This window comes from Schistocerca serialis, chromosome 4, assembly GCF_023864345.2.
Source record: "Schistocerca serialis cubense isolate TAMUIC-IGC-003099 chromosome 4, iqSchSeri2.2, whole genome shotgun sequence".
In the NCBI taxonomy this organism is placed as follows: Eukaryota; Metazoa; Arthropoda; class Insecta; order Orthoptera; family Acrididae; genus Schistocerca; species Schistocerca serialis.
The window spans coordinates 288,283,465-288,295,821 of record NC_064641.1 but is presented as its reverse complement, the minus strand read 5'-3'; the positions used below and the strand labels follow the sequence as shown (position 1 = coordinate 288,295,821).

Here is a 12,357-nt window from a genome sequence, read left to right as displayed (position 1 = left end):
ATTGTATAAAAAGTCTTAAACCTTGTATACCTCATACTATGCAAATTATTGAACCAAAGGGCGTATTCTCAATGGTGTAGCTTAACTATTTCATGTAACACACCACCTCAGAAGTGACAAAGTCCTCTGCAACCTCGTCTTAAGATTTCCACCATCTTCAACTTACTTAACCCCTAGAGACTAAATACAAAATACTGGGAACTAATAATTTGTGGAATTACCTATATCATGTTTAGACATCTATCCACAAAATTTGAACAGAATCTTATGTAATAACGTGGGGACTGCTAGACCACTGGGCATTGTGTGCCATTCACAAATGGAGAGAGAGAGAGAGAGAGAGAGAGAGAGAGAGAGAGAGAGAGAAAGTCGGCCATTCACCTTATCTACAACTAACCTTACATGCTCGTTCCAATTCATAATTCGTCACAATGTTACATGTAGATATCTGGCATGGCTGTTTCAAGCAGTGCACAATTTGTATTGTTTTCGGGTCTTACAAGGTTTTTTCATACTTATCTACATTAAATTAAATTTTCTGCATTTGGAGTAAGCTTCTGTTCATCACACCAAATAGAAATCCAGTCGTCATCCTGTATTCTTCTACAGTCACCCAAGGATGACATTTCCCCATTCTCTTTGGCACCATCAGAAAAGACCTGCAACTTACTACTCACCCTAACCGTTAGACCATTTATGTATACAGGGTGGTCCATTGATAGTGACGGGGCCAAATATCACATGAAGTAAGCATCAAACGAAAAAACTACAAAGAACAAAACTTGGCTACCTCGAAGGGGGAAACCAGATGGCACTACGGTTGACCCGCTAGATGGTGCTGCCATAGGTCAAACGGATATCGACTGTGTTTTTTAAAATAGGAACCCCCATTTTTTATTACATATTCGTGTAGTATGTAAAGAAATATGAACCTTTTAGTTAGGCCACTTTTTTCACTTTGTGATAGATGGCGCTCTAATAGTCACAAACGTGTAAGTATGTGGTATCATGTAACATTCCGCCAGTGCGGACGGTGTTTGCTTCATGATACATTACCCATGTTAAAATGGACCATTTACCAATTGCGGAAAAGGTGGATATCGTGTTGATGTATGGCTATTGTAATCAAAATGCCCAACGGGTGTGTGTTATGTATGCTGCTCGGTATCCTGGACGACATCATCCAAGTGTTCGGACCGTTCGCTGGATAGTTACATTATTTAAGGAAACAAGGAGTGTTCAGCCACATGTGAAATGTCAACCACGACCTGCAACAAATGATGATGCCCAAGTAGGGGTTCTAGCTGCTGTCGCAGCTAATCCACACATCAGCAGCAGACAAATTGCGCGAGAATCGGGAATCTGAAAAATGTCGGTGTTGGAGAATGCTACATCAACATCGATTGCACCTGTACCATATTTCTATTCACCAGGAATTGCATGGCGACGACTTTGAACGTTGTGTACAGTTCTGCCAATGGGCACAAGAGAAATTACGGGATGATGACAGATTTTTTGCTTGCGTTCTATTTAGCGACGAAGCATCATTCACCAACAGTGGTAACGTAAACTGGCATAATGTGCACTATTGGGCAACGAAAAATCCACAATGGCTGCAACAAGTGGAACATCAGCGACCTTGGCGGGTTAATGTATGGTGCAGCATTATGGGAGGAAGGATAATTGGCCTCCATTTTATCGATGGCAAACTAAATGGTGCAGTGTATGCTGATTTCCTACGTAATGTTCTACTGATGTTACTACAAGATGTTTCACTGCATGACAGAATGGCGATGTACTTCCAACATGATGGATGTCTGGCACATAGCTTGCTTGTGGTTGAAGCGGTATTGAATAGCATATTTCATGACAGGTGGATTGGTCCTCGAAGCACCAAACCATGGCCTGCACGTTCACCGGATCTGACGTCCCCGGATTTCTTTCTGTGGGGAAGTTAAAGGGTATTTGCTATCGTGATCCACTGACAACACACGTCAGTGCATTGTCAATGCATGTGCGAACATTACGGAAGGTGAACTACTCGCTGTTTAGAGGAATGTCATTACACGTATTGCCAAATGCGTTGAGGTTGACGGACATCATTTTGAGCATTTATTGCATTAATGTGGTATTTACAGGTAATCACGCTGTAACAACATGCATTCTCAGAAATGATAAGTTCACAAAGGTACATGTATCATATTGTAACAACTGAAATAAAATCTTCAAACGTACCTAAATTCTGCGTTTTAATTTTAAAAACCTACCTGTTACAAACTGTTCATCTAGAATTGTGAACCATACGTTTGTGACTATTACAGCGCCATCTATCACAAAGCGAAAAAAGTGGTCCAACTAAAACATTCATATTTCTTTCCATACTACACGAGTATGTAATAAAAAATGGGGGTTCCTATTTTTAAAAATGCAGTTGATAACTGATCTATGGCAGTGCCATCTAATGGGCCAACCATAGTGCCATCTGGTTTTCCCCTTCAAGCTAGACAAGTTTCATTCTTTGTACTTTTTTGTTTGATGCTTATTTCGTGAGATATTTGGCCCGGTCACGATCAATCGACCACCCTGTATGGAGAACAAGAGTGGTCCTATCACAATTCCATGGGCAATTTGTGATGATACCTTTGTCTCTGATGAATACTAACCATTCAGGATAAAATACCAGGTTCTGTCACTTCAGAAGTCTTAGAGCCACTCACGTATCTGGGAACCTATTCTGTATGCTCCTTCCTTCATTAAGTCTGCAGCGGGGCATTGTGTCAGACATTTTTCAGAAACTTAAGAATGTTGAATCTGCCTGTTGCCCTTCATCCTTGATTTGCAGAGTATTGTGCAAGGAAAGTGAAAGCTGAATTTCACACGAGCGAGTCTTGCTAAATCTGTTCTGATTTGTGGATAGAAGCTTCTATCTTGAGAAATTTATTATGTTTGAATTTAGAATACGCTCAAGAATTCTGCAGCAAACTAATGTTAAGGATATTGTCTGTAATTTTGCATGTCCATTCTTTAACCTCTCTGATATACAGGTGTCACCTGCACTTTTCCCAGTAGGTTGGGTCTTTACGCTGGGTGAGAGATCCACAGGTGAAGTATGTGGCCAGTGTCAAATTAGGATTCCATCTGGACAGGGTGACTTACTTGTTTTCAACCCTCTTTCAGTTGCATCTCAGCCACAGGGATGCCTATTTCTATGTCCTCCATATGGGAGCATGGAATGACCCACTTGCTTTTATCAACATTAATAAGTAAAACATTGATGCTTGTCATATGTGTCACTTTATCAGATTTGGACAATCAGTATCTCTCTCCTAAACAGGTGCAGGAATGTGTCAAAGCTATTCTAGCTGCAGAGTCAGCCACAAAACTAGCTGAACTCGAGGCATTAACAGGCACATGGGATGGTGAAGCAAGAATAATATCAAAGTAAGTTTGAACCAAATTTTACACGTAGATGCATGTATGTACAACAAATATGCTACAATCACACTCTATTTTTCTTTCAAGGCATGCAAATAATCTTCTTCAATTAAATAATGGCAAAAAGATTCCTCCAAATGGATGGAAGTGTGAGAAATGTGATCTCACTCAGAATCTGTGGCTCAATCTAACAGATGGAGCTGTTCTATGTGGGAGAAAATTTTTTGATGGCTCTGGAGGAAATGACCATGCTGTTGAGCATTATCGTGAAACAAGTAATATATTTGTATTTAATTATAGCTTATACTGGTCTAATAGATTTTCCGGTTTTGATATTGTGTCTGAATCATGTTTTGATTTGATTATTAACAGGACTTGAAAATGTAAATTTGTTATCAAGAAGTTTAATACACTAATTCCTTTTGTAAAATGCTAATTCACTCTTGTGAATGTAAACAGATGAATAAGTAGAAAATGCAGACTAGTGGTGAGTGGCCTTGCATAATTGAATTGTGTGGGATATAAAACTGTATGTTGGAATGGTATCGGGCATGTGGAGACGTTGAGAGCATAAATTTTGGAACATTACTCCGTTCAGCTCTTGAGTAGTGTTCTCAAAAATTAACATTACTTTTACTGGCAAAAAATTGTGTAGGATATCAGGACAATGTCCCTTGACGAGCTGAGGAACTGTTGTTGGTAGTGTGATGCTTGTTATATATCTCCATGAAGAGAAGCTGCAAATGAATGGTCTGGGTACAGTAACAGCCAAGTGATGCTAACATTCCTTTGATTAACGCAACCCCCAAATAATTTTTCATTGCTGCCACATACGTATTGGGGGAGGGGGCGGGAACTTCTTCCTATTAAAACCAGGTTACCGAAATACCAAGGAAATTTATATAGTGTTGGAACCATGGATGCCTTTTTAGAGTATTTACGATGACACTCTGATGCCATGGTGACAGTAGTCTCTCATTAACCTTAAGAGAGTGAAGGCCTAGCACCTGGTGAAGTGAACGCTGTGCACTATGTACTAATTTTGGTACGGTGAAACTGTAACTGGTGAATCTGAGCAGTGTTTTCTTGACCCTGATAACTGAAATTCTGCATCGTAATGTAATCACTTATGTGAGCATGGGCTTCATTGAACATTTAAGAATTTTGAATGAAGTTCACATTTTCATTGACTTCCAGGAATATTGTTCACAGTTGTAGGTACATTAAATAAGCCGTTACTAGAATAAAATTGCTGTACGATCTGCAGTTTGTGAAGATACTGAAATGGAGTGTTCATCAAAAATTCTGACATTCTGAGCTGCAATAACTAGGCAGTCAGCTGGTATGAGTAAACAATCTTTCACACCAAGTGACAAGGACCTTTTAAGATGTCAGCTTGCACAGCATCAGTATATTCAAGGAAACATACAGACCATACAACACCTGTAGGCTTTTTCTTCACAGTTAAACAGATACTTAAAAATAACACCCTGCATTTTGATAGTGTTATGAAAGACAAGCATGCAACATGGTGTAATAGTAGTGCAAAAACTCATGCTGTGTGTGTATCACACAATCAGCAAAACACATGTAGAGAGACTACAAACCTGGAGCTACTCCATGGTGAAGAAATGTTCCATTCTGCTACCTGTGCAAAGCAGTGCCTAGCTCATCATATATTTGTATTTGAATGACTGGTTTTGGCTGAGTTCGACCAACTTCAGATCTAAATATTCATGATTTGGATTTGCAGCACCTTCTGTTTACTGTGTTTGCAGTTAAATTTGTTGGAGGTAAGGTCTGCCAGTTATGCAGAACACCGTTTTTCCAAGTTTCGAAATGTGTTTCAGGACCTCTGTGGCATAATCAGTGGAGTTCTGTTTTATTTAATCTGTAATGTGAACATTTTTACTAAATGATTACAAAATTATGTGGATATTCGTTTCTTTTTGTTAGTACCTCTGGACCACCTGTATATTATTTATTACAGGTAGCGTGTAATCTACAACCAAAATGGTGTTGATGAGAAATTTTGTTAGGAGTTAACCTATCATTTTATGCACTAAAACGTAATTTAGTTTGTCATGATATTTCGCACCTATATTCATTGTTACTTACGTTGTTGTGTGGCAAGACCTTTTTTATCTCAGCATCATGGTGTGGTGTTATGAAGCACACAAACATAACACGCATTTTCACAAAATAAAGCCATAAAAGCACTTTTCACTTCACCAAAACACACTGTAATTGTGGTGGTTCTGTGTCCCATGTCCCAGCCCAGTCAGTGTACGTATGGTCACCACTGAGTTTGGCACAAAATTTGAATTTTGTTTGCATTTTTTCTGTTGTGTGTGTGTGTGTGTGTGTGTGTGTGTGTGTGCACACTTCTTATCTAATTGTGTAGTCTTTTACATGGGGTTCCTTTTGTGTGTAAAAAGTGTGTCTCTGCTGAGTGTAGTGTATCCATTTAAGACCTGTTTCCCTTCTGCTATTGACTTCGGTATGTGGAAGTTTTCCTCAATGGTCAGTTTGCTGTATAGGCTGTGTCTAGATTTTAGTGTTCTTAAGTCTGCTCCTATTGTAGTTGGGTGGTGATTGTGGGCTATTAGGTGGTCAGCAATTGTGCTATGGGAGCTGTTGCTTTTTAAAGCTCTGAGATGTTCAGAATATTAGGTTTTGAAGTTTCTGCATGTGTGTCCTATGTACGCTGACTGGCAAGTGTTGCATGTGAGTTCATATATTCCTGATCTGTTAAATTTATCCGTGGGTGTTTCTTGTGTTCTGACCTTTTTCTGTGTTGTGCTCTCTGTCCTGTATCCTATTTGGAGTCCCTGTTTCTTTAATATGTTGCCTATTATGTGAACAATCTTGTTATTGTAGGTGAGTATGTGCCATTTCGTTTTGTGTGTTGTGTGTGTTTGCTCTGTTGTGTTGTGTGTGTGGTCATTGTTTGTGTTCTGTGTTGGGTGAGGACTGTGTGTGTGTGTGTGTGTGTGTGTGTGTGTGGGGGGGGGGGGGGGGTGGTATGTTCTTCTTCTTAGACTTTCATTTGGGTCATCTAAGGACGACACACAAATTTCATTGTTTCCTTCATTGTTGTTCTTCCTTTTTCCCCCAGTATTCTTTCATCTTTTCACTATGTATCCTTTTTCTCTCCTCGGATCATTTTGACCCTGTCTTCTTCTCCCTCCTGCCTTGGAATCCTTCCATTTTTAACACTTTCCTCTTGAAACTCTGTCTTTCTATTGCATCTTTTTCACTTATATTGTTTCTTTCCAAATCTTTCCTAACTTCTTGAATCCAGGCTATGTTGACTTCTTGTTCCAAAGATGTAAAACTCTGTTCGGTTAACCTGTTGCTGTTCATCCTGTATAAGTATCCAGAAAATAGCAGTCGCTTCTTTTGTAGTGTTTCATTTATGTTTTCTATGTTGGGGTAAACTTCTTCATTGCTTTTTAATTTCCATACCTCTGTATTTTTTGGTGGTCCGAGTATTTTTCGAATGATTCTTCTTTCTAGGACTTAATGTTTGTGTAATTTGGAGTTCAGCACTAAACATTCACATGCATAAATATATTCTGGTTTTACTTCTGTGTTGTAGTGCTGCATCTCCAAATTTTTAGACAGACCCCATTTGTTGTAGACATTCCTAGTTATTCCATAAGCGCTCTCCATTTTATGTATTCTTTCTTCTATAACGAATTTTTCTAAGCCATTTTCTTGGATAATTTCTCCCAAATATTTAAATTTATGTACCCTCTTTATCTGGCCAATATCTGTTGCTAGCGATTCCGGAGCATTTTTTATAATTGTCATAAATTTTGTTTTTTCTACTGGTATTCTTAAACCTGCTTTGTTGGCTATTTCCTCTAAGAGATTGATTTGTATTCCAGCATTTGTTAGGTTTTCAGAAAGAATAGCAAAATCATATGCAAATGCTGAACAGTGAACTTCAATACCTTTGTTTTTAGTTCCCAGTCTGATTGATGATAGCTTCTCTTCTTTTAGTTTTTGGTTCCATTCTCTTACTATTTTCTCTAGTATGCAGTTAAAGAGTAGTGGAGACAGGCAGTCACTTTGCCTTACATCTGTTTTTATGTTGAATGCCTTCGATATTTCACCCTGAAACTTTTCTTTTGATTTGGTGTCTGTGAGTGGTATGTTCATTTTTGTACTGTTTACATAGTTTTTTATTTAATTTGACTACCATATGGGTATCATAACCATTTTCTACTGCTATTTCGTTTATTGTGTTTAGTTCTTGTTTGTAATTCTGTTTGTTCATGGGTGTTCTGGAGAATGAATCTGAAGTTTGCTTGCTTATGTGTCAGTGGGTGGTTCGATAGGTTGTGAATGGTGGTGCTTGTGGTTGTAGGTTTCCTGAATATTGCGAAGTTGTGTGTGTTGTCTGTTTATGTGTGGTGAGATGTGGAAAATGTAGGGTGGTGTTAGTTTCTGTTTCTAATGTGAAGTTAATTTTTGGGTGTAAGGTGTTTATTTCATTGTGTAACTGTTCTATGTGTGTATGTGATTCATCAGTCAGGCATATTATGTCATCGACATCATGGTACCAGTATATGACTTTGTAGTTTTTTGGTTTTATTATGTGTCTGAAAATCATGTTCTCCAGGTTGTTCATAAATATGTTAGCAGTTATGCAAAAAACCATTTTGCCAAGTTCCCAAACATGTTTCAACACCTCTGTGGCATCAACAGTGGGTTTCTGTATAATTTAATCTGTAATGTGAACATTTTTACTAAATGATTACAAAATTATGTGGATATTTAGTTCAAACAACAATTCTTTTCTTTTAATTATTACCTTCACACTCAGTTTGCATGGTTTTTCAGGACCTGTATATTATTTATTAACTGGCGGACCTTACATCCAACAAATTTAACTGCAAACACGGTAAACACAAGGAGTTGCAAATCCAAATGACGACTGTTTTGTCGCCGAGCCAGGCATTCCCCAGCAAGCTGTACATCAAATACAGAAACACCTTAATGAAGCTACAGAAGACAACTCTCAATATACAGTTTAATAAAAATTGCCTAGCTGATGATGTAATTCCAGACTATATCAAAAACTATGTGAATAGCATGTCATCTGCACCAAAGAAAGTGAAAGAGAAGTGGTGATTATGCGGCTAAAGCAAGAGATTAGGGAATTGTATGCTAAAAAGCAATCATTCAACACTGAACTTTATGAAACACATTTAAAATTGACCAGCAAATTCACAATACCAGTTCACATTTTTGAAATTACAGAGAGAGAAAAAGTGTACGTACAGAAAGTAATGCAAGAAAAACAGGAGAAACGAAACAGAAAACTCAACAGAATAACTAACAGCAAAAACACACCCACTGAAACCAATCACAACCAACAATATAAATTCCATGACAGCATCATTAACCTAACGGACATAAATCTTACCAAACAAGGAAAGAACCTACTAGAAAAAGGGCCAAAACACTACATTAACACCGAGCGAGGTGGCGCAGTGGTTAGCACACTGGACTCGCATTCGGGAGGACGACGGTTCAATCCCGCGTCCGGCCATCCTGATTTAGGTTTTCCGTGATTTCCCTAAATCGCTCCAGGCAAATGCCGGGATGGTTCCTTTCAAAGGGCACGGCCGACTTCCTTCCCCATCCACCCCTAATCCGATGAGACCGATGACCTCGCTGTCTGGTCTCCTCCCCCAAAAGCCAACTACATTAACACAAAAATATCACACAAAACAATAGAAAACCTCATAACAGAATCAGAACACATTATAAAGGAACAAAAAAAGACTGAGCACACCAAATTTTAATGCAAACTTGACAAGAGAATTAGTAGCTGCGGAAATAAAATGGATAATCAGAACGCACAAATCCACCATTATTTCTAATAATATAACATCAGAGGAAATCACAGCCAACAAGCTAAAACAAAAATTAAAACAGAATAACGCCACAGTAACAAGAGCAAATAAAGGGAATATTGCTGTAATTATGGATGAAAATGAATACTTAGAAAAAAACACTAGATTTTTCTCAAAGACAATAACATCACAAAACTGACCAGTGACCCAAGTAGCAAGGACCAGAAAAACTTTCAACAGACACTGAAAAACATCAAAAATACATTCTCAAAAGGCCAGGTAAAAAGGATGACACAGAAAAAGCACCTGCCCTAAATTTCCTACCAAAGGGTTTGCAAGGATAATATCCCATTAAGGCCTGTCATCAACTTCAGAAATGCTCCATCCTACCACCTAGGACAACACACACATGCACACACACACATTACTAAAAAAAATTGCGCATTTTTGATAACAGGAATCTGGAAAACTTGATGGAATTAATCGACAGAATCAAGAACATACACATACCAGACACAGCAACCCTCATATCATTTGAAAGCACATCAATGTACACTTGTATTCCAGTAAATGAAACAATCAGCGTCATCACACAGAGATTAAAACAACAAGAAAACACACTGGACACACGCATCAATGAAATAACAACCATAACATCACAAAATTATCTTGTGTTCAACAAAGAATTTTATTCTCAACATGAAGGACTGCCAATGGGATCACCAGTTAGTGGCCTCCTAGCTAACATGATATGAACAACCTGGAGAACATGATCTTCAGACACATAATAAAACCAAAAAACTACAAAGTCATATACTGATACCGTTTTGTCGATAACATAATATGCCTGACTGACGAACCACACGCACACATAGAACAGCTACACAATGAAATAAACACCTTACACCCAAAAATTAACTCCACTGTAGAAACAGAAACCAACACCACCCTACATTTTGTAGATCTCACTATACATAAAACAAACAACACACACAATTTCACAATATTCAGGAAACCGACAACCACAAGCACCACCATTCACGAACTATCGAACCACCCATTGACACATAAGCAAGCAAACTTCAGATTCATACCCCATAGATTAAACAGAACACCCATGAACAAACAGAACTACACACAAGAACTAAAAACAATAAAACAAATAGTGGTAGAAAATGGTTATGATACCATATGGTAGACAAATTAAAATAAAAAAATATGTAAACAGTACAAAAATGCGAGTGCGCACACACACACACACACACACACACACACACACACACACACACGCGCGCGCATGCATGCATGCATGCATGCATTCTCACCCAACACAGAACACAAACAATGACCACACACACAACACAACAGAGCAACAACACACACACAAAATGAAATGGCACATACGCACCTACAATAACAAGATTGTTCACATAATAGGCAACATATTAATGAAACAGGGACTCCAAATAGGATACAGGACAGAGAGCACAACACGGAAAAAGGTCAGAACACAAGAAACACCCACGGATAAATTTAACAGATCAGGATTATATGAACTCACATGCAACACTTGCCAGTCAGTGTACATAGGACACACATGCAGAAACTTCAAAACCTAATATTCTGAACATCTCAGAGCTTTAAAAAGCAACAGCTCCCATAGCACAATTGCTGACCACCTAATAGCCCACAATCACCACCCAACTACAATAGAAGCAGACTTAAGAACACTAAAATCTAGACACAGCCTATACAGCAAACTGACCATTGAGGAAAACTTCCACATACTGAAGGCAATAGCAGAAGGGAAATAGGTCTTAAATGATACACTACACTCTGCAGCGACACTCTATTTAACACATTAAAGAAACTTCACAAAAAAGACAACACAAACAGCTAAAAAGTCTACACACACACACACACACACACACACACACACACACACACACACACACACAATAAATTGATACACTACACTCTGCAAAGACTCACCATTTTACACACAAAAGGAACACCATGTAAAAGGCTACACAATTAGCTAATAAGCACACATACACATAGAAAAAATGCAAACAAAATTCAAATTTGGTGCCAAACTCAGTGGTGACCAAATGTACACTGACTGGTTTGGGACATGGGACACACAACCACCACAATTACAGTGTGTTTTGGTGAAGTGAAAAGTGCTTTTATGGCTTTATTTTGTGAAAATATGTGTTATGTTTGTGTGCTTCGTAACACCTCACCACGATGCTGAGATAAAAAAGGTCTTGCCACACAACAACGTAAGTAACAACAAATATAGGTGCGAAATATCACGACAAACTAAATTAAGTTTTGATGCATAAAATGATAGGTTAACTCCCAACAAAATTTATCATCATCATCTTTTTGGTTGCAGATGACAAGCTACCTGTAATAAATAATATACAAGTGGTCCTCAAAAACCATGCAAGCAGTGTGTGAAGGTACTATTAAAAAGAAAAGAATTGTTGTTTGAATTAAATATCCACATAATTTTGTAATCATTTTTTTAAAAATGTTCACATCACAGATTAAATAAAACAGGAACCCACTGGTGATGGCACAGAGGTGTTGAAACATGTTTGGGAACTTGGAAAAATCGTGTTTTGCATAACTGGTGGACCTTACATCCAACAATTTCAGATCTAAACTGTGAAGACAATCTTCTGCATGCTTACGATCACAGGATGGCTCATTTAAGCAAAAACCAGTTCTTACAAAAAAAGTATGTGAGCTAGTTCGTGGTTTGTTCATAAAATTATAAGGAAAAAATCACTGTTTTCTGCTTCTGACTCATTGGTTTTCTGCTGCACAGGTTGATTAATTTTCCAGCTACAGTGTCAGATTTGCTTATTTGCCTGTGATAACCTTCATAGCAAAAGGCTGATTATTGATCGAATTATAAATTCAAGGAATTGCAATCTTCTAAAATGTGTTGCACAGTGACTGTTCCGAAGTTTGAAGACACGTAATAAGATACCACAGTGTTTTGCTGCTGTAATAATTGGATCTGATGATGACTGCAAAG

General features: G+C 38.1%; 1 protein-coding gene across 1 annotated transcript in view; it reads left to right on the top strand.

Moving 5' to 3' along the window:
* LOC126473894 (ubiquitin carboxyl-terminal hydrolase 5) overlaps positions 1–12,357 on the top strand; it is a 165,520-nt gene that overhangs the window by 56,782 nt on the left and 96,381 nt on the right. Inside the window, exons 4-5 of the mRNA XM_050101234.1 lie at positions 3,335–3,441; positions 3,523–3,710. Of these exons, the coding sequence (XP_049957191.1) occupies positions 3,335–3,441; positions 3,523–3,710 (295 nt within the window). The remainder of the gene's footprint in view (positions 1–3,334; positions 3,442–3,522; positions 3,711–12,357) is intronic.